Source organism: Anomalospiza imberbis, chromosome 1, assembly GCF_031753505.1.
Source record: "Anomalospiza imberbis isolate Cuckoo-Finch-1a 21T00152 chromosome 1, ASM3175350v1, whole genome shotgun sequence".
NCBI classification, from domain to species: Eukaryota; Metazoa; Chordata; class Aves; order Passeriformes; family Viduidae; genus Anomalospiza; species Anomalospiza imberbis.
In genome coordinates this window covers 59,988,677-60,014,343 of record NC_089681.1, presented here as the reverse complement: position 1 = coordinate 60,014,343, position 25,667 = coordinate 59,988,677, and the positions used below count along the sequence as shown (strand labels likewise).

Sequence of the window (25,667 nt, the reverse complement as noted above, 5' to 3'; positions counted from 1 at the left end):
ATATGGATGTAGATATTGGAGGTACAAGCAATGATGCTTATCAACTAGAACCAAAAAATACCCCAACGACAAAAAATTCTTTTAGTTAAGGAGATCCTGTGGTTCGAGGCAATGAATTTGTCATTGCACTTCAGGTATTTTGGAGTTCTTTTTTTTTTTTTTTTTTTTTTTTTGTCTGAGGCTGGGTTTCTGGTTGGTTCAATGACTCCTTTTTGTCTCTTCCTGTTTGTCTTCACCAGCAAATTGTGTTCTCCAGTAAAACACCATTTGTGACAAGAGACCTCCTGGATAAGCTGTCCAGGCAGATCCTCGTGATGGAGAATATTGCGGAGATCAGCACTGAGAACTTGGGAAACATCACCTCTCTTACTGATGGTAAGAAACAGCTTTCCTTCTGACAAGGATTTGCCTGGGGATGTGTGTCTACTGAAATAATCACTGTGCAGAGCTCACCAGCAGTGCAGGAGAGACCACTGTAGTAAGGGCTGGCTCAGGGTCACCAGGAGGCGCAGCAGTCAAGGCAGGTGTCACCTACAGCTGTCCTCAGCACTGGTATCCAGAAATATGCAAGTGAGAAGAGAAAGTGTCTACTGAAATAATCACTGTGTAGAGCTCACCAGCAGTGCAGGAGAGACCACTGTAGTAAGGGCTGGCTCAGGGTCACCAGGAGGCGCAGCAGTCAAGGCAGGTGTCACCTACAGCTGTCCTCAGCACTGGTATCCAGAAATATGCAAGTGAGAAGGGAAAGGACTTCTTACACAGCTTGATGAGCAGAAGATGGACAGATGTCATTGGTGTTATGGGGTGGGGATACTTCCACCTCTGAAGACCCAAATTATCCTTCCACCTTTCTTTCCTGGGGAAAGGCAGGATTTTCATTACAATATCAAAGGTATAATACAACTTCTTGAACATTTAATTTTTAGTCATCTCTATGGAGAACTTCTTAGTTATTTTTCTTTTTGCATCTGCTTTAATACTTGGAAGAGTTTGACAAACACATAGTTACCCTCATGTACACTCTGGCAGGATAGGTAAATACTACAAGGTGTATTTACTATATCAGAAAGTTGAGGCAAAAACTGAGTGACTTACTTGAAGCCAAAGTGTAGTGCTAGGACAGGAACCAAACTTGTGCAGACCATTTGTGGTGCTCCCTTAGTATTTTGTGCTATTTAAAAGGAAGAGACATCAATGCCGAGAACTGGATCAGGAGCAAATTTTCTCACATTACCATGGGAAACAGAAAAAACATGCTACAAACCTGGGGTGAGCACGTGGTCATGCTCTGTGAAGGTAATGGCTCAGGGAGACCCAGGAAACAGGATAGGGTGAGATGTTTGCTAGGTCTCCCTGAGACCCATTCTTACCTTCTTTTCAAAGCTGATGCTTCCAGCATGGCTTTGTTTCATCATTCATTTTGTCTTCTCCAGCAATTCCAGAGTTCCACAAGAAGCTGTCACTGCTGGCTTTCTGGATGAAGTGTACTGGCCCTTCAGGAGTGTATCACACCTCTGCAGACAAGATGATGAAGCAGTTGGATATCAATTTTGCCACCACTGTGAATGAGGAGTGTCCAGGACTTGCAGAAACAGGTACAAACTGCTGCAAAAAAATGTGGCAGCCATCAAAATGGAGAACAGTTGTGTACTGAGCTTTGTTTTCTAACCCCTTGGAGATCTGTTTGGCCACAGTTCCAAGATCTCAGTTGAAAACTAATGCTACAACTTTTCAAACAGTTTTGGCCCCAAAAAATGAAAAAAAAAAAAAAAGGTGAGGTTAACAGAAAAGAAAATACTATTTTAAGGTTTATGAGCTAACCAGAAAGAAAGTCAATTCCCACATACAGGTCTGTAAGTGATTCAGTGAATCGGGAACACTTGCACTTAATTTTGTGTATCTGTATAATTCCCACGCCACATTACAGTGCACTGGGATGAAATTAATCTACATTGAAGTGAGTTTGTCTGAGCACAGGTTCTTATGTTGCATGGGATGTACCACACCTCGAACTCCAGCTATAATGACTAGCTCTCCCTTGCACAGAATGGGGATGGAGGCTGATTTACCCAGGCGTGGCTACCTGCACTGTGGATGCCAACACAGTGTTCTCCTTCCTGCTCCATGCTACAGCTCTCACAGGCAGTGCCTCAGGCTAGCTTTCTGCATGCCACACTAGTGCAGGAACATGAAAAATAGCAAAGCCAAATCCTGCCTCAGTGGCACTGTGGAGATGTAGCAGGCCATGCATGTGGAGAGGGGTTTACAATTCAGGATGTTGTTTAGGTAGAAATGATGCTCTGTTGATTGCACAGGAAGCTGCACTAGCCATCTGTAAACTGGCTTCAGGTTTATCTTTGTAAGGTTCATCCTTATAAAGATATTCTCTGACAATGAGACCCAGACAGGGAGAAGGCCTGTCCAGCTTCTAATCTAACCACAGCTGAGTTTGGAAACATTGGGAAGTATCTGGCCTTGAAGATGAGGTTCTTTCTTTCTGGTTTTGAAGTGGACTGCATAATTTTGCCAGCAGCTTTTGCTCTCACTAACCTGTCCCTTTGTCCCTGGCTGCCTGCAGTCTTCAGGATCCTGGTGTCTCAGATTCTGGACCGGACGGAGCCTGTCCTCTACTCCAGCATGTCCTCCGAGACCATTACTGTCTTTCAGTATTACAACTACTTTGCCAGCCACAGTGTCAATGACCTTGGAAGCTATTTGTTGCAGCTTGCAAAAGAAGGTAGAGTATATAAATTCTGCTGGCTGGTTAGGGAGTACCTCCCTGTCCTTCTGAGCTCAACACAAGGCAGTTCAGCCCTGAGGCTGGTTTTACAAAAGAGACAAAGGAGTGTCCTGGCTATTGAGTGAATGCACCTGAACTGTTCTACGTGTCAAAGGAAAGGAGCTGATGCAGATAGACTCTCAGTCATTCCTATTTCCATATTCAAATGGGGAAAAACTATTTTTTGGAAAGCACTGTTTTTCAGGGCATGGCTGATGGTGGTGGGCTGAACCCAAGGTCTGGGAAGTTTTCTGTGCCCACAGCTTGGATGATGTCTTGGTCTTTCACCACCTGTAATAGAGACACCTTCTGATGTGCTGAGAAATTCTCAGGGACCAAGGGATCACAGCACCTCAGGGTTTTGCAGGCTCTGCCACCAAGAGCTAAAGAGAGAAGCAGATGCTGCACAAAGTGTGCTGAACAGCAGTCCCTGGCAAACCAAGTTTTCTTCTCTATTTGAGAGGGAGTTTGAGGAACCTTGCCTAGTTTTCCTTTTTATTTGGGCATACGAAGGAGCTCTTGCTCAAAAGCCTGGAAGCAAAATAGCATTTCAACTCACCTCTGAAATATATTAGCCCTAGTTCTTGTTGGCAGACATCAGTCTATCCAGGAAAAGCTCTCATAAAGATGCTCTGAAAGTCAATACACTAGCCAGGATATTTGTTTTCAATTGTTGGATGAGAATTCACATCTTCCAGCAGAAAGCAGAGATTTGACAGGTGTGCCTTTAGCTCTGGGTAGGTCTAAGTTCTGCACTTGGGCCCATCTACTCATCTCCTCACTTGAAGAAGGTCTGAGAAACTGGCCCATCTTAAAGCCCAGACAATTCCCCATGCAGATACACTGCCATGCTGCAGTTGCTCAGATGGGAATATTTTAATATCCTCAGTGTGTGTAATATAAATCAAGGATTGCTAGCGAGAAAAGGATCAATCCAAAATACTGAGAGGATAAAGTAAGTAACATGGACCTTTTTTCTTCCTTTTTCTTGCACTTCCAGCATCTGTGGTTCAGGTGCTGCAGTCAGTGAAAGATGGAAAACTGCAGCAAAATGTGTCCAAAATAAACTCCAATAACCTTCCACCACAGCAGGAAGTTTTAAGAGCTTTGGCTTTACTTCTCAATGAAAATAAAAATGAAGTCAGTGAGACTGTGGCATCACTTCTGACAGCAACTGCAGAAAACAGGCACTTCAGGGAGAAGGTGAGTGGCAGAAAATCACCTGTCACATGAGAGACCTGTGTCATCAAGACTTTTTCTACCTGTATGTCTCAAATATCTGTGCATATAAAATAACTGATCCAAGCTTGATTTAAACTGATCCAGAGGGATATCCTGTCTAATTTTTCTGCACATGTGCAGGTCTGTTTCCATCTTTATGCCAGTCTGCTTCTACCTCTTATTACGCTAAGCAGGTACCAATCAAAACTGCAAGTACTTACTGAGTGCTGCGCTCTCCATCTGTCTTCCACACTTCAGCATTTCTGTTGCCCTGTCTCAGACTTGGCTTCAGTCCAAGGCTTCAAGGTAACATTCCCCAGTATCACCAACACGCAAAGACGTAGGTCTCAGATTTTGTTTTTTCCCAAAGGAGTCTGCCAGCTTTGGGACTGCCCACCATTTCCAGAGGGGATGGACTGCTTGGGCAAACACAGCTCAGCTGTGAGAACTAAGATTTGAGTCTATCTCTGATACCAAATGCAACAAGCAGGGCCAGGTTAAATACAGAAATTAAATAGAGGGCAGAAGGAGGAGAAAGAAGAAATTAGGGATTGGCTCCTGCTCTTTCATGGCAGACTTTTCCCTACTATCCATCTTGTTCTCTGTCAGGAAAGAGCAAAAGAAAAGGCAGCTGGAAGAGGAAGAGTGGCAGAAGGAAGGTAAAGGGAAGAGAAAAAGTCTTTGCTTCTCTTGTCTATCAATCCAGTCCCCTCTTTGCTTGCCCTCCCATTTCATCTTCCATTTTTGCAGCCTCTTGGTATTTCATACCATCCTTCTCCCATCCCCAGTTTCCTGGTGGCAGCATCTCAAGGCAAATATAACCTTCTCCTGGAACAGGCGTGTGTAGCTGATACCTGGTCCACTGCCTGCAGGAAGGACCAAGGAGTGGCTTCTGTGAGGGTGTTATGCAGCCTTATGCTGCAGATGAATTCACTGTACAGCTGAGTGCTGCTGAGATTTGCTGCTCTGTAGTAGCTACTAATTTCTAAGGTCAAGCAGTAAACTGGTCTAGCAGCTCATGCTGACATTGTAGTAATTATTTTAAGTCTCCTGGGGTCTATACCAATGAGTTCTTTATTATCCCTACATTAAAGAGACCATCACAAGAGCCACTTCTTGAGATATTAGACTCCAAGGCCCATTCAAAGCTCTTTGGTGATATATGGTGAAAGGCCTTCAAAGATGCCAGATAGTGCGTCTCACTTTAACGTGAACTCCTCCTCCCCAAAAGCTGGCCTGAGACTGCTGATCTATGACTAGTGGTCTGGCCTGGATCTGCTGTAGGAATTATCCCACCCTGTGCCATCCCACATGCTTACTGTCAGGGAGGCAGGCTGCAACTGCTCTCCCTTTAACAGCGCAGCAATACCTCCATGCTCCACCCGTCTCTATGACATTTTCAATATAGACATTTTCAATGCTATTCTTCTTTATCTGTTTTCAGGCCTTGATTTATTACTGTGAAGCACTAACCCAGCCCAACCTCCAGCTGCAGAAAGCAGCTTGCTTGGCTCTAAGATACCTCAAGGTAAGAGACAAGGAATACATTGTGGTGCTTGGCTTTGCTTTATGGAAAGGACATCTGATAGGTACAAACAACAAAAGAGAAATTGCACTAACAACAGCAGTAGTGTTTTTGTTTTGGGTTGCTGTGCTCCATCCTTTTTCAGATAAAGGGAATGGTTTAGAACCTTCTAAATAACAAACACCTGGGCTCTGTGACCTTGGCAAAGTTTTATCTTTTGCATATCAACTTTTCCTCCCTCTCATATTGACTTCAGGAGACTCAGTTCCACATCACAGAGAAAAAAAAAAAAACAAAAAACATTAATCTGTAAACTACTGACTGAGAAGGATAAAAAAATGCTTTCCCAGGATAAAATGAGCTCTAATGCATGTGTCCTCCAGTAGCAGAAAGGAGAGATCACAGCTTGTTTTGTGACAAATAACTGGTACATCTGGGCACTACAGCTTCAGCTAACATCTGGTACCATCTTTGCACTCCAGCCTACTACAGGACGGGAAAATGAACTTTTGTTTTGGTTGTGTAGAGCCATGGGAGACAGCAGCCACCCAAGCCTGGCTGGTATGGGACACTGGGGCAAAAAATGTGTTCCAAGAGACAGATGCACTTTGGACTGATGATTTCTCCCTCTAATCTCTCCCCTGGAAGGCAGCTCTAAATGGTAACTTCATCCCAGTCACAACTGATGCCATCCAAAACATAATCCAGTATTGTTTAAATATGAAAAAACCTTTCCCTTAAATGAGAAGCTAGCAGGCATCCCTGAGAGGCAATGGTGAGGGACATTACATCTCTGCTGCCTGAGGGTGCAGTGGGGTTTTTGATTGCTCAGGAAAACTCAGGAACCAGTGGTGGGAAGTGGAGCTAGACAAGTTTAACTTGAACAGTGTGGCTTCAGTGAGTCTTGAATAGTGAGAATGGCTGGGGGAAAAGAGCTACTGTGGAAAAGTATCATCATTTGGAATCTTCAACAAAAAAGCTGAAGCTGGAACTTATTACTTCAGAGATGGAAATGCTACAATGGGTAGGTTGCTGTGGATGGGGTAACCCAGGGGCAGTTTAATCCACAATCAGTTGCACAAGGGCCCACTGAATCTCTGAGGGGTTTTTCATGCACAGGTGGCCGCACTGAAGACGAGGTGGTGACATTGAATGGCTCTGGCAGCAAAGCCTCCATTCAGAGCATGCAGACCAGACTTTGTGCCCCTTGGGTTGACAGGGCTCATACAAATACTGACTGTGTCTCAGTGCCTCTTCCAGGTGTCACACTGGGGCAGTACCTGCCCTTCCTTTCACTCATCTGTCTTGTAGTATTAAATTGCCAACCAGAGACACTATGACAGCTGCTCTCCCAAAAGACCTGACATTTTTGTATCACAGAACAGGATTATTTCTTGCTTTCTTCCCAAAAATAGCAGAGGCAAGGAAGAAGTCTGCAAATACTGGTGAGCAGAGGCTTGTCATGCTTTATAGGAAACCCATTTGCTAGACACCTGTCTCCTGTTAATTTCCCTGCTGTACCCTTACCTTGGCATTTTATGGCCTTGGTCCACAGCCCATCACCTATCCTACAGTCAGAAGTGGCAGACATAGCTGGTCTGGCAGATTTATGAATGTAGTGCATAGAGTAGGGAAATTAGAAAGCGTCCACACCAGCAGCAGAAAAAACACCTCCTCCAAATGCTTCCCCTCAGGGAAACCCCATTACTCCTGTCTCCACCAAAGCCCTTTGCTTGGAGTGGGGAGGACAGTGCAGAGGATGGTTACTATTTACATGCAAGGTTGTGGGAAAACCCCAGTGTGTCCTGTGTGGTGCTAATGCAGTTCTCTTTGCACTTCCCAGGCTACTGAGAGCATTAAAATGCTGGTCACGCTCTGCCAGTCGGACAATGAAGAGATCAGAAAAGTGGCGTCCGAAACCCTGCTCTCCCTTGGTGAGTTGCCTGGTTTAGAGCACTATTTAATTTTATTTTTTAACAGAGCAGCATGTGAGACACCTGAGCTATGTAAATGTGAGACTGTAAATGGAAACAAAACTTTACAGAGTGACTTAAACAAGTCAGAAAATACAGATTCTTAAAAATCATTCATTTTGAAAATGAGCCAAAAAGAGAGAAATTGAATTGTGTGAGTCTGGAGGGGGAAGTAGTAAAAGGAAGGATAGCAAAGGAGAAGTTGAGAAACAGAAATAATTGGTAATTAATCTGCACAGTTTCTGGGCACTAGTACTTCCGTGGCATGGAAAAATTGTGTTTTTCTGGCCTTTCAGCTAAGCAGGAATTTCCACTCCATGGGGGAGGTGTCCTTGTGTTATTTTAATTATGCAAAACTTCAAATATGCTCTCTTCCATTCACCATTTCAGCAGGAATTCAGTCTGCTGTTGGACATGTTATTGCTCAGGTTATAAAACAACTAGCCCAGGGACACTTGAAAACTCTGATTGTTCTGCCATTCTTCTAGACAACATACAGAGACCATTTTTGGTTCCTAATTGCCAGTTCAACACATTAGGCTCAATGCTATCTTCGTGAAAGTGCATATAGATGGCAGTAGCTAAGGAAAAGGGGGTTGAAAGGCACAATAATATTTAGCAAACATACTGCTTCCTCATTTTCAGCAGCACAGAAGTAATGATGTGGATTGACTCACTTCTTTAAAGTGACAGGAAGTGGGAGGTGGATAAACCTTATATTTTCCAAGGTTGACTCAAGTCCATCACAGCAGCAGCTGAGACCTTGACAAGCACAATAGGTCATTCAGTACGACAAGTGTGCTGATACTGCCACCTCATCATACAAGCCACATCTGCTTCTGTTTGGCTTTAGATAACCAAGCAAGCTAGATGGGAAATTTAAAAAAAAATAATAGTTTGAACATACAGAGCATGTTTAACTTTTCCAAATAATTTCTGAAATTGCTTCTAACAAGATGAAGTTTAAGAAGGGGTAGAAGTTACCGACCAATCAGAACTTTCTAATAGCAGAGAATCCAGTATTTTAAATGTTCTAGGGCAATGATATAATACATTATTATGCTTTATCATTTTGCATTCAGGTGAAGATGGGAGACTGGCATATGAACAGCTGGACAAATTTCCCCGGGAATTTGTTAAAGTTGGAAGCCGCCGTGGAACTGAAGCTGCCACAGCTTTTTAGATGGAAAAGAACCTGCCAATATTTAACAGGCATTAAAGTAGGATGGAGCTGCACTTCAGTGTGGGGAACAAAAGGAAGACTTTAAAGAATTCTATGAGAATGTTCCAAAATGTAGCAATTTACAGACATCTTTAAGAAAAGCAAAATCTAAAATCCAGCTTAAGGATTCCTATTGGCTCCTTGTTGCAGCTTATGATGGAACAGTTGGATGCTGAGGAACAATACTTTCTTGACTGATTCTAAACAAATAATGTAATTGCAGTTATTCAGCCTCAATAGACTTCTGTGACATTTTTAGAATTTGGCATCTCCATATATTTTCTTATTACATTTACTTCCTTGAAGTTGTTGTGAAAGCTTGAGACGTGTGATATCGTATCTAGCAAGGACACTCAGGAGGCCACCTGAACAGGCATGCAAAGTTTTCCCTTGAATCCCAAATGAAGTGTCTGCTGCCATGCAGTGTCCCCAGCAACGCTTCAGTGGCAGGAAACACTGCTCAGCTTTCTCAGTTGTGTCTTGGTAATGAAATACAGGGAAAGTTCTACAAGTTCTTCCTGGAGAAACAGCGTGATGTAAACCCTGGGAGGCGTCACTTTGGTGACTCATTCTAAATGCCTCCACTGGTCTTTTATTCCCTTCTCTTGCCCTCCAGCAGCAAACCATCATTAATCCAGCAATTTCTGAGGGGGATCAAACAATCATGTAGGCTTCTGAAAGCTAAATGAAAAGGTAAGGTGCATTTATTTATTCTGAGAAGGAGGAGTGAATACTGCTAATTGCACGAGTCCCCAAAACCATTTTGTCCTGCAAGTTGCAGGCGGGATTGGATTTTGTACATTCTAATTAGAGGAGCATAGTTTCTATAGAGTGATTTCAATATAAAGAACAGAACAAACTCAAGTGCACCTCGGAGGCACTAATAAACAGAGGGGGAAGTGAATGCACCTCCCCTCCCTGCACTGCAAGGTTGAAAGACAGCGAGTACTTCAAACTGTTGATTACAAGCCTTAAGTTAACAGAGGTGAATAGAATTTAACAGAAGAGTGTTCCTGTACTGTGTTCATTATGCATGAAATGCTATTTAGATGTCAATTGAAGTATCCAAATTTGCATAGATGACATAGAAAATATTGCAAACAGTTCACATCAAGAGGAAACCTTGTGAGCCAAACACTTTGGCAGGCAGGGGTCATTCGTTTTGGGTTTTTTTTACTGTGAATGTTACAAGAATGTACATATCTGTATATTTATAAATATATATATTCTTCCTTTAATTAAAGAAGTACATTTTGTACAGTGCAAAATGCTTACTTGTTTACTGAAGGATATAAACTTTTTGCAGAAGGTGAAATAGCCATGTTATGGTTTTTATACTACACTCGTCCCATCAGTTGGATTCTTTCAAGGTGTCCTTTTGTATCTACGTCTTTTTTTTTTAATTATTTTTTTCTTTTAGTTTTGTGGCATTTGTACTCACCATATTTCCTATCACATTTAAGTTATAATAAAGATTATTTTTAATTACTAAGCACATCAGTCCATATGTACAGTCACCCTTTCCATCAGCAGCCTCTTCACTATCAGGCTCATAGTTTAAGTTCAGAGCGAGCCAGTTTTGTGTATCATTCAAGATACTTACCAAGAAAGGCTCCACAGGGACTACCAGAAAATGTGGCTCCAGGATTGTTACCAAACTTGCACTGATTACTCCTCCCTTCTGTGAAGACTGACTCTCCTTAGAGAGAAGACATTCCTTCCATTCATTTTCCCTTTTCAAACATTCAGCCTTATAGCACACACCTTGGGGAATGTAGAGCTGCCTGTGGAGCAGGGAGCCAAAGCCACAGAGAACAGGGAGCAGCTCACATACAGAGGTACTGCCTCAGATGGAGAGTGTTATCTCGTCTCATTGTCATTTAAAGCCACTCTTGGAGAAGTTTATTAGCCTAAAGCTGATCTGCTACACTATTATAATCAGGATTCATGACAGCTGTGACAAAGTGAACAGACCTTAAAGCTTCTAAAACTGAAGGCAAAGAAAAATGACCAAACCATTTATTTGTCTCAGACCTTGTACATTTTTATGCTTGCAGAGCTGACAACGCTGCTTTTTCCTGGCACATTGACACACTCCTTGGTGGAGTAGGCAAAACCAGAGGTGAGCATCACAAGGCTCATGGTTACCGACTAGTAAAGAAGGAAGCAGCAGGCAGTAATTACAAAAGCTCTTAGGGCTGCAGCAGGCTTACTTGGACAAATTTAAAGGTCAGGGCCACCCCAGGAAAGTATGTTAGGAAAAAGTTCCCATACCAAAGCAGCTCAGCAGCAGTGCAGGTGGAAGAGATAGGCAGCTCGCTAGAAGTACACTGGGAAGGGGGTTTATCTGGTGGTAAAGGTATCCTTACCTTATGCTGTGGTGGTTTTTACTATCCCTGCCATACTGTCACTGTCTCAGCATTTGGCCCCATAAATAAAAATCTGTAGCACCCCTATACTACTGTAGATACAGCAGCAGCATGTTAGGCTGCCCAGTTTTACACTGCTACTGGCAAGGCTGTTATATCCATCAGACCTTCAGAAAAGTTATACTCTACAATTTCACCCTATCCTGCAGTCTTTGATATATTCATTATAATTTATACTTTATAAATAATGCTTATCATTAACGTGGACTTCAAAATTAGCAGTCAACAAATGCCAGATACTGTATCTTAAGTATGGCTCCCTGCTTTGCAGTGGGATTGTCCTGAGGAGAGGATCCACAGCACCCAGCTTCAAATGGCTGCAATGCCCCAAAGGTAGGATAGATGTGTCCTCACAACTGATTACAGGCATTTGCCAGCAGTTCATCAAACAGCAGCAAATTAAGGCTCCTCATAACACTATTATCAGTTGCTAAACTATCAGTTGCTACAGGAATGGAAAGATAAATGAATAACACAATAAACATTTTCTGCTGAAAAAAACATTGATGAAAATGCAACTCAGATTTAAGAACAACGGAGTGCTGGAAAAGCACAGCCTTGGCAAAGTTTGCACATCTTCTCATTAAATTCTCAAATCCAGTTCTGAAAACAACCTGAGATGACCCTTGAGGAAAAGTAAATGAATATGCATCTATGTTCTTAACAAAAAATAACCTATGACTAACTTCATTACTTATGCAGAGGCTGCACCATAAGCTGCAACACAGGACAATGCTGCAGGCCCTCACATAAGCAATCCAATGCCAAAAACCAAGTCAGTTTCAGCTGCCAAACAAGTTGCTATTATGGTCTAATTAATTTCTCCACACATTGTCTTAAGTACAATGGGTGCTTAGCAAAAATAACAATTTTTAGTGTAAACCAGTTGAGTCCTTCCTCATACAATCCACACAAACAATCCCCCTGCCCCATGGTTTGCTTGTCCCTGCACAGCTGCTCATTCTTGAAACATCTGAATGTTGCAACATCTTGAAACATCTGACACCTGCAAATGCCCCACCTCCCCACACTCTGCTCTTGCATGGCTGAAATTCAGCCCTGTTCAGACATGCACATTGTATGAGAAGTGCTAGGACACTGTAGATGCATCCCTTTTCCACACAGCCTGAGCCTGCCTCACTGAAAGACAAGATTGTGTCTTCACCCTCTGCAGTGAAAAGGAGTCAACATGCTGATAGCACAAACGCATTTGACTTCTTGGAAAGAATCACATTCTGTAGTTAGGTTCCAGAATTGCTAATTTTATTGTGCTAGATAGAATGTTCTCTATAATTTAGCTGGATATAAAGGTTGGCTTTAGTGATGCTGATTTTCAGCTGCTACATAGCTGGGTTACAGTGACAAATGAGTTTCCCTATACACTGGTTTTAAGAGAACTAATCACATCTCTGTATAACTTCTAAAACTTTGACAAGCTGTTAGCACCTAAATACCAAGTTCCTAGACAGTTCCTAGACTAGCACAGTGCTACTGCATCATGTTCATAAAAGCACTCAAGAATTTTCAGAACAATAAACTCAATCCTTTCAGAACACTTTTAAACAGCAATTATTGCAGCATCCTAAAACTGCTGACAACATTTCCATACATTAATGTCTGATACAATAGGCATAGGCACTGCTTGATCAAGGTTCAATGCATCTGTGACAAAGCATGTAAAATGGCTTTATTACTGTGGCAATTTGTTTCTCACATGTAGCCTTCTCGGGCATCACAGTCTTTTTCAGTTTATACAGCAAGATATCCCCTCTGCTAACAAATTGCACTTAATAAAACCATAGTAGTCTTGATTTAAAACATTAGTATGTATTACTAAGTGGCACATGCCTTTTTGATATAAGAATTTACTCTATTACAGGTGGGCCAAATGCTGTTAACACATCCATCAGCCTACTTGCAGTACTTCCATGATTTACTTGTCCACAGTCTATTTCAACAGAAGGATCCAGCATATCAAGGGACTGTCATATCTTTTTATTTAAATAAAAATCAATCCAGAAAAAGCATAATATTTATGCCTAATAAGCATTCTTCTTGACTGACATGAAGATACTGATGTAGAGATGCAGATACTGCACACAAATTCTGGATTTGTCTCTTTCTGGCAGTTCTGTTCCAACACCAGCACCTGTACTACAGCAGGTCACACAGCAGGAATTGAAACAGTGGAAAAGTTGCATTTTGGTCTGCTAGCCATGCCACAAGTCCCTTCTTCCCTTCTACAGCCTCTGCAAATAAAGTATGCCTGATGTCCAAAATTGAAGCCACCTCTAAAAACATTACAGTTAACAATCAATAACTTAAACTAAATTGAACTGCAAAGAACAATTATATCAAAATGAAAATGCTTCCTTATTTACTAATGTTGAACTACTTTAAGAAAGTTGCTTAGAATCTGAGATAGGAGACATCTAAGTCATTTGACAAGCATTATCTACTTCTTAACAGAAAACCAAGGTTACTCTACAAAACATTTGCTCAGCACCCAGCTTTGTTTCTTCTTCAAAACAGCATCAGTGCAAGATAAAGGACACGCCTTTATCACCTTTTCAGTACTGTGATGGAAAGAAATATGTCTTAGTGCTCCAGGGAGCACACACTGGAAGATATAATCTTGTGCTTACAAAATTCACAAGAAATTGTGATGCCTCATTTTCTAGTTAGCATGCTTGAGGTAAAACAGCAGCCAGGAGTATTACTGCCTACAATGGCTTCTGACATTTCCTGGATGTCACAACTGCAATCTGTTGTAAAGCATCTGTTAACTTATCAACAACCACAGGAAGCAAAACAGAAGGAACATAAAGGTACCAATCTGATAGCTCCAGAGTCATTCACACATACCCTGAAGCAACCATCTTTGGCAAGGCCAGAGAGATCCACAAACCAGGAGGCTTCGATTCACTTCTGCCTCCTGAAAGCCGCTCAGCTTTAAGCTCCTCCCAAGATATGGTGACAGGCACCACTGTTAAGGCCTTGTCACAGAACTGCCCCGAGTTCACTCAGTAGTAGGAAATATGTATCCTATTACTCTCCTGCTCCATCACAGCCCATACAGATGCGAGATGGGGTGCTCAAGATTTTAAAGACCCTTTCTATTCCTGTAAACCTTTCAGAAAAAGGTTTCAGTAAAAGGGTGCCTCATCCCTTGGTAAATACCAGAGCAATACCTTGAAAACAGTGTTTCCTTTCAGAATAGCTCTGAAGTATAGGCTGCTTTGCCTCCACCTAGTTTTCAGCACAGCTGCTACTGGGACCAAGAACACACCACCTTCTTTTCATAAGCCAATTAAAGTATTACTAAAATAAAAGGTCTAATATTTGCTACTTAAGCTCTCACTACACAGCTTGCAAAATGCTTCCTTAGAAGACAGAAAATCATAAATCTAACTGACCTTTATATTTTGACTCTTTATTACCCAGGATGATTTTCTGAAACCTCACCAACAGCACACAAATTTTTGCTTTTCCCCCTCTCTATCCATAAAAAAAAGCAATTTTGTTCTCCAGAGTTCTGCAAATCTAAAAAGAACTAAAAACCGCCCAGGCATTCTCCCAAAATCTTGAAAGCTTCCACCAACAGGAGTCATAATTGATTTAAACCAAGGATTAGCCATTCCCCTGTCAATTAAGACACTATTTTGGTAATACAAAAATTTATTTATCAATTTTCATGCATCATGTCAGACCAACTGATAAGAAAGATATTTACACAACAGTTGAAATACACAGTATTTGTGTTTCATACAATCAACTACATGCAGCCTGTAGTAAACTTTCCATGCAGTATTCAGATGCTCCTCCCACTGCTACATAATTTCAGTTAAAAATACCAACATCTGCAATGTTCCCACAAGAGTTTCTATACCTGAGGTTTAGTATATCCTTTCAAAAGGAAATCTGCAATTAAAAGCCACATACATAAGCCTTTTTAAAGGTTGTTATTCCAGTTGCACATCTTCCTTTGAAAGAAGATCTGCTCTATTCTCTCTTAAGCCAGACAATACTTGTGATGGCTCTTCTTCAGAAGGGCTGTCTGCCTCATCTCCACAGTTATGCTCTTCATTTTCCTGTCTGGATTCCTCTAGAGCCAGACTCTCCACTGTCTCAAGATTGTCAGGTGCTTGCCCAGTTAGCCTCTACAAAGAAACAGAAGACAGTGAATTTAATGTTGGGGAAGATGAAATAGGAAAACCTTATAAATATGATTGCCTGGCAAAAGATTTGGAAAATACAGACATTGAGATGAGAACTAGATTTGAAATAACAAACCTTGACTACTGAATAACTAGAAAACAATAGTATAGCCAGGCTGAAAGCAATCCCCCTTTCTGATTAAACAATGCCCTTTACCTGCAGATAGGTCCAAAGGTCAAATGGAATGCTCTGTCTCACCCCCAATGTATGGTTCATCCCACACCTGTGACCCTCCCCTGAAGTATCAGGTATCTGTGACCCCATTGGCCCAAGCCCTGTTCCAGCCCACCTTGAAGCCCCCTGATAAGGTGTGCCCGAGGGACCGGACGCTCTCTTGGATCTTCCCCTGGGACCCTCACCTGAAACCCTTGCGCTCTCTCTCTCTCCCTCTCCCCCTGGGCCTGCCACGAGTTGCACCTGGCAACTCCAAGCAGGGCCTTTTCCCCCTTTTAATAAACCACATCTTCTAAGACCTGACTTCAGAGATCTCTCATCCATCCAAACCGTCCCGGAGACCCGCGCTTGCTACAATTTAATATTTTTATCTACTTAACTATGAAATAGTTAAATAAGACCCTGCATATTAAATTAAGCAAACTAATCACCTTAACTTGGATGTTGTTGATATAATCAAAAGATTCCTCAGTTAAAAAAATCTTAAGACAAGTTCAACTCAAATTACTACCTCTTGAAAACCACATTTGCTTCAGTTTTTCTGAAGTTCTTCAGTAGGACAGGTCTTATCTCAGGCAACCTAAAACATGGGAAACTGGTACCCAAGTATTTACTATAGCACCATATAGATTTCATTTTAGAAAAATTACTGTACAACCAATTTATACCATTTTTAGTTAGAGATGAAGCTACATTAAGTCTATATGAGCTTTAAGACCCAGCAGTCTCTAGCACTTGATCAACCTAGAAGTTCCTCACCTAACCTGATCTAAGGACGATAAATAGGACTGAAAAGAGGCTGGTTTTGAAGCTTCTGGTTGTTTGATGTATCCCTTAAGGTCATTTAATCCTCAGAAGGGAGCAGCTTACAACTAATAAGTAATCATAACTTATGAGAAACTGTAAAGAAGTTTCCAACTATATTAGTTCAAGTTCTCAAGTAATGTAATTTCTGCCAGTGGGTTTATCACTAACAAGCAGTACTCCCCAAATACCAAAAAAAATTCAAGTGTAGCAAAACAGTCTTTCGTGGCTGATCTAAATAACTGCACTAACTGAAAAGTAGCTTGATGAAGTTTAATTCTTGATTAGACAAGTTACTTGCAATAATATTTCATTTTGTTTCCGCCTCCCAGTCAAGTCATCGCAGACTCAAAGTATTTGCCAGGCACACAGCTTCATATCCCAGTTTAATGAGAGCTTAATTCCTACAAAAACAACCTGAAAGCCACAGCATCAAGGTTCCACAGCTATCTATGTATTTATCACAGCTTCAGTGGCTCTTACAAACAATCCACTCCTGCTAAAGGAGCCATGGAATTAGTGGCACTACTTGCCCCAAGGAATACTCAGAGAGGTGTTAGGAAGTTTATGAGTTTATGAACCCTAGAGACTCTGTGTACAGCCCTTTTTGGGCAGTGAAACTGGCACTGTGCCTTGACCAGAAAGCCTTGACCTTGAATAGCACAGTGCTCCCTCTCACTGCTCTACTTTGTCACTGTTTCAAGTTTAGTTTCTCAAAGGACACAGCCAGTACCAACCTATTAGGCACATGAATTTAAAGTCATCCCAAAAAAGTGAAAAATCAACTCTTCCTTCCCTTATCATATTCTCCAACATGCAAATCCTGTTCTGTTAAGAGAGTAGGTTGAATCCCTCCTTCTGAAAACATCCATCTTAGTACTCTCATTGCTCCTATAGGTTCTAAGATGGGAAAAATTCATCCCCTAGAAGAAGCTTTTGGACTCCATAATTAGAAAAATTCTGCAGGAAACAGGTCAGAGAGCAGTTTAAAATGAGAAGTCATGTGAGTACATATAACAGAAGTCATGATTCATTATAAATACCTTGGCTGGTTTCTCACTTGTTTGTTCTACAACATTAACTGAAAATTGCTTTGAGTACCTCAATCACACTGGTCATATAATGGACATGCTCAGCAAGGGCCATGAGCTCTTCATTTTCTTCTTTTAGGCGGGCAATTTCACCATCCTTCTGCTCGATTTCTTTGTGCAACTGAGTTCAAATAACAAAGTGTCAGAAGAGGAAGACAACAGCCAGGTAACTTTAGCAGTTAGGCATCTTTGAGTAGCTACCTTTTCATTTTCTTGAAGCACTTCAAACAGAGCCTTCCTCCTTTCTTCAGCCACTTCTTTCCAATACTGAGATGAAGGATCTCCTGAAGTTAGAGGCTACAGTGAGTCTGTGGCTCTTCTTAAGAGCACCTTAAGATATCTAACTTGTACACAAGTATTCTATGAGCTGTGATACTGAGAACTCGCTCTGTATAATGTTTTCAAAGATTAGTTGTAGAACTGCAACTAGTGACACAAGCATACAGGAAACCGATCCTACACTGCATTAATAGCTGTACAGTGCCAAGCTGCCTCAAGCAGGGCAGCAGGCTCTGCAAGATGGCCACATTTGCAAATGCTGCTCTGAATGTGTGCTTTGTGGAAGACACAAGTGTTACTTCCAAGTCACTGTCCACACTGGGCATAATGGCTCTGAGAAACTGCACTGTGGCAGAACAGGCTTCCAATTCAACTTAATTATTAGTCACTGGAAACGTACAGCCCAGCCAAAATAACAAACTATAAGGCTCCTTAATACAGCTGCACACCATGCTTCTCTGCTTCTGGTTATCATGAACTAATTCTTCACATCGATACTTTATTTAATATAGAGGATAAGTATCATCAACTCCTGCTAGACATTATGAAAAACCCAGAAAGCCCTTATCTAAATGACAAAGGAAATATGTTTCAAGTAGTACTCCAACAGAAGCATAGCATTTAAAGTGCAAGAAAACATTTCAGGAATTACCACATACCTTTCATCATGAGATCTTCAGCTTGAATGGCATCATTCTCATTCTCTTGCTCCTTGTCCACAGACACCTCAGCTTTACAAGCCTTTGAGGCAAATTTGTTATTACAGAGTTTCCTTCTGACTGAAGATTTATTCTGCATAAAACATGGGCAGGTTTAAGTTTAGAGGAACATCTCAGCCTACATAAAAATACAAACTTCTAAGCCTGCACACTCATGACTGTAAGTAAGTCTCTAAGTCCTGCTTTCTTCACATTACAGTTCTAATTTAAACATCTTCCTTAATACCCAAAAAACTCAGAAATTGCTAGGTTTTAATATTGTTTATTACTAGAACAAGCTTAAGTCGTGTCACTCTAGTTAGCACCTATTTTTTTCAAATATATTAGTTTTCAGTTAACAGCTCAAAAGCATTTCACTATGACTAGAAATAATTCCATATTTACAGATTATCTTTTAGTTTATACCTCATTACGCCTGCCAACCAGGTTACCAGCTGCTGATGGCTGAATCATTTTAAGAGTCGGTCTTCGGGCAGCACTGCATGTGGTATCTGTGAGGTACTTCTGAAAAGACAAAAATGGTTCAGACAGTAGCCACTCTTCTTTACATAAACTGAAAATTAGGAATCCATCATGCTTCCATTATGGTAACACACAATTCTTTTCAAGAAAAAAAAAAAAAAAGACACTGTAGCCTATATTAAGGCTTTTGTAATGAAGGTGATCTAATTATTTGTAGCAGAGATAGATCTTAATCACATGAAGCTATAATCAATCCCTGCATCTTCAGAAATATTTACCTTTCATAAAAACTTGAGCAGAAATACTCTGATTAGATTTCAAGACCAGTGACTTTAGCTGGACCTTTAGCAGTCTCAGACTCTTGTGGACAGGGACCAAGGGGATTGCAATTGCAAGGTTAGGTGGTAAAGGTACATTGGGTAGTAGCTGTTTTTGTAGCCTGTGAATACACCATCAAACAGTGCTCATTTAAATAGATGTGTTACTTTGCTTATCCATTAAAATGGATCAAAAGTTTCCTTGCTTCGATCCAGACAAGCTATTGTTTTGTCTAACCAGTATGTTTATCACCCTTCCTATCATGCATAAATGCCTCTTTCCTGCATCAAAGCTATCTGATTGGGTTGGTTACACTGCCACCATGGGATAGCAAACAATGGCAGACAACCAAGCAAGAACAGCCAGGATACAATGCCACACCAGCGTGAGAAAGTCACCGATTCACAGATTCACACCGTACTTCATAGGACAAGAGCTCGCATTTCCCACGGTAGTTTCTGCCACCAATTATCCTACTGTTCCACTAAAGGACAAACATTAACTGCTGTGGGAACAAGAATCACACGGTGTGTCAGACACTGCTTGCTGTTACTTAGGATTAGAGTTAAGTACACTCTGCCAAGAAATTATTGGCCAATACTCAAGTTAACCCACACCAAGCAATTTATACCCTAGACACACTATGGGACAAGAGTGCCATAAATCAGACCTATCAATTAGCAATTTTCATTAATACCTGAAGCTTCCATTCCAGTCACTATGCCTCACCATACAAGAACTACCAGCTTCTATTATATACAGTTTTGTACCGGTCTGATTAGGGCCTACATTAAAATATTTACCAAAAAGAGTTACTAAGGTTTGTACCTAATCAGTTAACTCTTAAAACCCTAAATTGTTTAAGCACTTCCACCAATTCCAAGGCAACTATTATGAAGGTGACTTTAGAAAGTGAACTGCTTGCTTGAATATTTCAGTTAAAATATGTCCAACACAACACAGATAGAACTCTTCAGAAGTTCCCACCCATAAAGAACAGCCGACAAAACCTACTCTACAGCCCCTAAGCATAAGCCAGACAGATTCAGTAAGCAGAGGCACATAGGACAAACAAACCAAACCAACCCTGAAAAATTAAACGGAGAGACAGTAAGCTCAGTGTCAAAGTAAAAAGGACTTGCTGAGCAATAGGAAAAAAAAAAAATAGTCATAAGCACATAAACCCAAGCAGGACAGCATGTTCCCCAGCCACATTGTCTGCCAGGAGGTTACTCAAGCCAAATGGACATAAGCCAGGTGGAAGCACATTGCAACAGATCCCTTTATATTCCTTCCGTGGACAGAGAAGCTTGTGTCAGACAGAAAGGTACTAGCTTCCAGGCTTTAAAGCCTATACCTGCAAAGATCCTGAGGACTGTTCTGCGGTCAGTTTCTGTTTCATTTTGGAATTCATGAGATCAACTGCAATAGAAAAAACAGTAAAATTAACACAGCATCTCTCCACTCCTGAAGGTCGGGAACCACTAGTTAGAGGACATCACCCTTTCGGACTATCAGCTTTCGTGGCCGCCTTAAGCAGTCGGCCGCGCACGGCGCGGTCAGCGGGCCCCTGCAGAGCCCCTCCCGAGGCTGCAGCCGAGACGCGAGCGGCGGGAAGGCGGCGCCCCGCGCCGCCAGAGCCCAGCGCAAAGCGGCCTTCCCGCGGGGCCGGCGGGGCGTCCCGGGCGCCCCCCGGAACGGCTGTGGGGGAGCCGGGCTCTCAGCCCAGCACCCCCGGCCCCGCTCCCGCCAGGAGCTCCCAGGGCCCCTCCCTCCCCGCGCGCCGCCGCGGCCAATGGGGATCAGCGAGGCGGGAGCCCGCCAACACCCAAACTCGGCCATGGAAGCTGGCGGCCCCAACCCACCGCCGGTGGCGGCGGCTCAACCGAGATGGGGAGCAGCCCCGTCTCGTCCTTCCCGCCCCTCTCCCGAGCCCGGGGTCCCTCTCCCGAGCCCGGGGTCCCTCTCCCGAGCCCGGGGCCCCTCTGCCGCTCCCTCCCGCCGGCCCCGCTCACCGCCGGCCCCGCTCACCGCCGGCCCCGCTCACCGCCGGCCCCGCTCACCGCCGGCCCCGCTCACCGCCGGCCCCGCTCACCGCCGGCCCCGCTCACCGCCGGCCGCTCCCGCACCGCCCCCGCGGCGCGCGCTCGCACACCCAGCCACGCTCTCGCGCCCGGCGCGCGGCTATTAAGGAGCGCGCTAGTGGTCACGTGAGCCGGGGCCCTCTCCCAGCCAATCGCGGGCCGCGCTGCCCCCGGCCCGCGCGCCGAGGCCGGCGCTGAGGGGGCTCGCGCTCTGCGCGCCGTCGGGCGGGGTTTGCGCGCTTCTGGCTTTTGGTTCTTTTGTTTTACTTATAAAGCAGTTGTGCCAAAGCAGAGTTAATCATGTCTCCGCTTGTTCTCATCGCTCCTGTCTAAGCACGGCACAACCTGCAAAACCGGGGAAGAAAATCAGCAGTGTTTAGCCACAACAATTGCTACACAACACTGATTTTACGCATTACATAGACTACAGCTCATATTAATTATGCCTAAGGCGTGCTGTTAAATTTGTTAGAAGCCCATTGACAATTAATTCTTGCAAATATTTGCACGTTTATCTTTTATTTATACTAATAGTGTCTTGTGCATAAACAGTTTGTTAAGGACACATTCCTTGCAATCAAGGTCTCACAGAACAGCTATCAACATTTTTCCCAGGCAATATGATGGAGCGATTAGAAATTAGGATAATTACAGAGAGAAGTATTTCTTTAACCTGCTATTCTGTCAGTCTCCTGTTTGGAAATAAATTCTATGGCACTTAAGAGAATGTTTTAAGTAGAATGTCACGGTCCAATGAAAGCAAGAAAGGCAGAACATAAAAAAAGATGCATTAGGAAATCTTTAAACAAGGATAAGGAAATAAAGCTGATCGCTCTCGTTCAGTCTCTCAATGACCCATTTAAATTTTCATTGTCCACAATATCCTTTGGCAAGTACTTCTAGAGCTCAAATAACCTTTGGTCTGAAGAACGCCATCCTTTTTTTTTTCCTTTTAACCTGATTCCGATATTGTCACTTGATGTCCCCAGTCCTTGTACCGGAATGGAGAACAAACAACCTGCCCTCATCTAGGCCACTGTTACACAGACTGCTCTTCAGTTCTCTTTCCCAAGCCTACTTAGCTATCCGTGGCATGAAAGGTGTTCCATCTTCCTGCTCTTTTGTGAACTCTATGGCGTTTGATTTGCCACTGCTGAACACAGGGCTGGCATTTCTATGGAAAAATCTGCCATAACTCTTAGATCTTATTCTTGAAATTAGGATATTTTTCTTATGCATATTCTTTGATGTTTATCTGCATTGGATTTCATTGCTGTATTTGCCCATCACTCAATTCCATAATGTCCTTCTGCAGTCTTTCAGTCAGATCCCTTTTTGTTATCTTGAATAATACAGTGTCATAAGCAAGCTGTCACCTCAGTAAGCTTTGTCTTCTATTCAGCAAACGAAAATAACACATGCAGAAACATCATTAAATTAACATTGTTCTGTTATAGTGCTAAAAAAAAAGTTCATGCTCTTAGGTTAGTTTAATTCTTGTTGGTACTGCAAGAAAATTTGAAATTTCCATGTTTCAAAACACCAGCAGATATGCTTAACTGGTTATATATGCACACAAATCCTACCAGCATTGAATGTCCTTTCAGAAAAATCTCAATACAGTGCCTATATAAGCACAATATAAAAACTTTAGTATTTTTACATTTTGTGTTTTTTTATACATAAATTTAAAAATCCAATAAAAACTATATTAAGCATTTAAATTAGAGGCATCAATTTCTATCATAAATCATACTTAGGAGGCACTGTGTGCATTTTATGGCTCCAATATATAAATTGTACATCTTGTAAATACTATGTTTTCAAGTGAAACTTTCCCAGATATTGCCTTTTCAAAATTCAGGTTTAATTCATAAAAATTTTTCAGGTGGATTTACAGTTCAGAGGTGGAATAACTGCTTTTGGAGATGTTGGTAATTGGAAAGGTCCGAGGTAATGGGAGATGGTTCTGATGTGACAGTCTTGTTTGTTTTTCCTTTAAATTTGTTCCTTGCTGGGGGCATACAATCTGGAGGCTTATTACAAAGCTGCCACTCCTTCAATTTATCCATCTGAAGAACGTGTCCTCTTACGAACCACCATGTCCCAGAGTTCAATCTCTTCAGTTCAAAAGGTTTGTAAAGAATCCCATCACCATCACAGAAAGAACACTGAGAGTTTTTTATTAGAAGCTTATTCATAGCCTTAATAGTGGGAAACCAGTATAATGATATAAAAACCTCACAAAAAAAAAAAATCCAGGTTATTTTACTGCAATAATTTCCCTTTTGCAGCCAAAGTCCCAAAGTTTTAAGTTAAACAGGGATTAGGGCATTTTTGCATGCAAAAATCTGTCAACCCAATGCTAGCAGAATACATTTTTCTTCAGACTGAGTGCAATATAATGCATTTCAGCTTGTTTGTTTCATAAAAAATAAAACCCTCTGTCATGAATACTTATGACTATTTGCACTTCAAGTGAGCCTAAGCAAACATGCTGAGGTTTCCCATAGAGCTCAGCCAATTTGTTAGATTATTCATGGCAGTAGAGAATGTGTACTTTTTAGAGCTTTTGTACTCCATTGCTGTTGATAAATGTTATCAGTTTTTACAGCAAATGACAACTGAAAAAAAACCTCCTTGGAGGACTTCATGTGCCTGGGAACGTGGGAATAGGTGGGTCTCCAGCAGCTTGGGAGTCCTGTATTGCTTACATGCCAGAGTGTGGAAACTTCCTAAGCATTGCAGAGGGACAGTCTGGACTTGGCTATCTGAATCGAGTGCTGGCAAGGACGTATTTGTGCTTGACAGTCACACTGTGCCTTTTGTCAAGGCCTTTCTGTACTCTGCACATAAATGATCTAGCTCTGGGCTCCTTAAGGACTCTTTATTTCTACGTACCACGTTAAGTGCAGGTAAACCACAATGTGATTTTTAAAAATTTAGTGTACTGTTTTATTAAATAAATATCATAAAAGAGCTCCTATTTGTTAGTGTTCACTGTAAGCACCGACTGAAGGGGTTTGGGATCAGAGGAACACCCTGGGAGAGGGCCAGGGCAGCCACTGCGGTGCTGAGCCTCTGACACACGGGAATGGCTCGTCGCAGTCGTGCCCTGGCCGCAACCCTGCAAAGGGTCCGGGGAAGGAAGCCCCGAGGCCGCCTTTGGAATCCTGGAACCAGTTAAGACCTGTGGCTCTCAGGGTCCCTCACTGATGTTCTCTTGTCCCTCTTGTCCAATGTTTATTTCAGGGATGAAAGGGCTCCCCGCAGTCCGCCGGGTGACAGTAGGTGGCAGCGTGGCATCACGCTTCCCCTCCCTCCGCCTCTTGTTTTTCCGTCGTGCTTCGTGTGTTACCGACAGGAAATTCGCGGTTTGTCTTCTTTTCCCTGGGTTAATCAGCATGGAAGGCTGCATGCTAATGAAACTCGTGGATTACGTACGCGGCACGATCCAGGTGTAATTCATAAGGCCGACTGGGTTTTGATGATGGCCACTGTCATTAATTAGATTTCTCCAGAGAGTACACAAATTTCATGTATTAGAACAAAAGATTGTCCTGTAAACTGTGATCCTGAGTGCCTCAGAGGTGAAAAGTTAAAAGAAAAATCTACATCCTACCTGGTTATTTTTTTCCCTGTTTAAGTACTGTGTGAGACACTAAGACATCCTTTAAGACACTGTTAGGTCCTAACCCACAGCTTCAAAAAAAAAAAATTATAAAAGTGCTTTAAGATTTAAAAATTGAACATGCTCTATAAAGGCTACAAATTAATAATAAGCTAAAGCTACTGTTGACTGCGAGTATTTAGAATATAATTTACAGACTGAAGAAATAAAACAAGTTTTTTTTCAAATTTTACCCTTCTTCTTGCAAGCATCTGCTGATCAAACACAAAACCTACATTATTTAGAACCTCACATGCCCAAGAACTTGTGCCCCATTTTATGACCAAAGCCCCCTGAAACTAGAAGGTGAGACATAGAAGTGCCAAATGAAGCTTAATATTATAGCATCAGCTGTGCAGTGGTGTGCTGGTTTTGGCAGGGGTAGAGTTAATTTTCTTCTGTCCACAGCTGTCCATCACAACAAGAAGTGGACAGTGGTGGACAACCCAAGTCATTCTGTGATTCTGTGATTCTAACTGGGTCCAGAACACGATATAAGGAGTGTTACACACATTAAACACTGACATTTCTTTTCACAAAAGCATTCCTCTTATGTCTTAGAAACTAATGTTTTCTCTGAATGCAGAAACAAGTGAATCAGTATGTTCTGAAGCATATGAGTTTTAATTACCACCTAATTTGTCTTGTTTGAATTTGCAAAGAATACTAATTTATTTTTGTCTGATGCATAAATATTTG

General features: G+C 42.1%; 2 protein-coding genes across 7 annotated transcripts in view; one reads left to right on the top strand and one right to left on the bottom strand.

Moving 5' to 3' along the window:
• RIPOR2 (RHO family interacting cell polarization regulator 2) overlaps nucleotides 1–10,215 on the top strand; it is a 108,300-nt gene extending 98,085 nt beyond the window's left edge. For all 6 annotated transcript variants that reach the window (XM_068194072.1, XM_068194081.1, XM_068194087.1 and 3 more), the window contains 7 exons: nucleotides 240–375; nucleotides 1,434–1,595; nucleotides 2,579–2,737; nucleotides 3,780–3,982; nucleotides 5,445–5,528; nucleotides 7,369–7,459; nucleotides 8,581–10,215. In XM_068194072.1, the coding sequence (XP_068050173.1) occupies nucleotides 240–375; nucleotides 1,434–1,595; nucleotides 2,579–2,737; nucleotides 3,780–3,982; nucleotides 5,445–5,528; nucleotides 7,369–7,459; nucleotides 8,581–8,681 (936 nt within the window). In that variant the 3' untranslated portion in view covers nucleotides 8,682–10,215. The remainder of the gene's footprint in view (nucleotides 1–239; nucleotides 376–1,433; nucleotides 1,596–2,578; nucleotides 2,738–3,779; nucleotides 3,983–5,444; nucleotides 5,529–7,368; nucleotides 7,460–8,580) is intronic.
• A 4,594-nt stretch (nucleotides 10,216–14,809) lies between these two features.
• On the bottom strand, nucleotides 14,810–21,407 carry GMNN (geminin DNA replication inhibitor). Its single transcript, XM_068194055.1, has 7 exons — nucleotides 21,326–21,407; nucleotides 20,572–20,636; nucleotides 18,840–18,938; nucleotides 18,375–18,507; nucleotides 17,638–17,720; nucleotides 17,447–17,557; nucleotides 14,810–15,309 (listed from the first exon to the last, which is right to left on the bottom strand). Exons 2-7 carry the CDS (start codon nucleotides 20,626–20,628, stop codon nucleotides 15,112–15,114), a joined length of 681 nt encoding a protein of 226 aa, XP_068050156.1. The 5' UTR covers nucleotides 20,629–20,636; nucleotides 21,326–21,407; the 3' UTR covers nucleotides 14,810–15,111.
• Nucleotides 21,408–25,667: the final 4,260 nt, after the last annotated feature.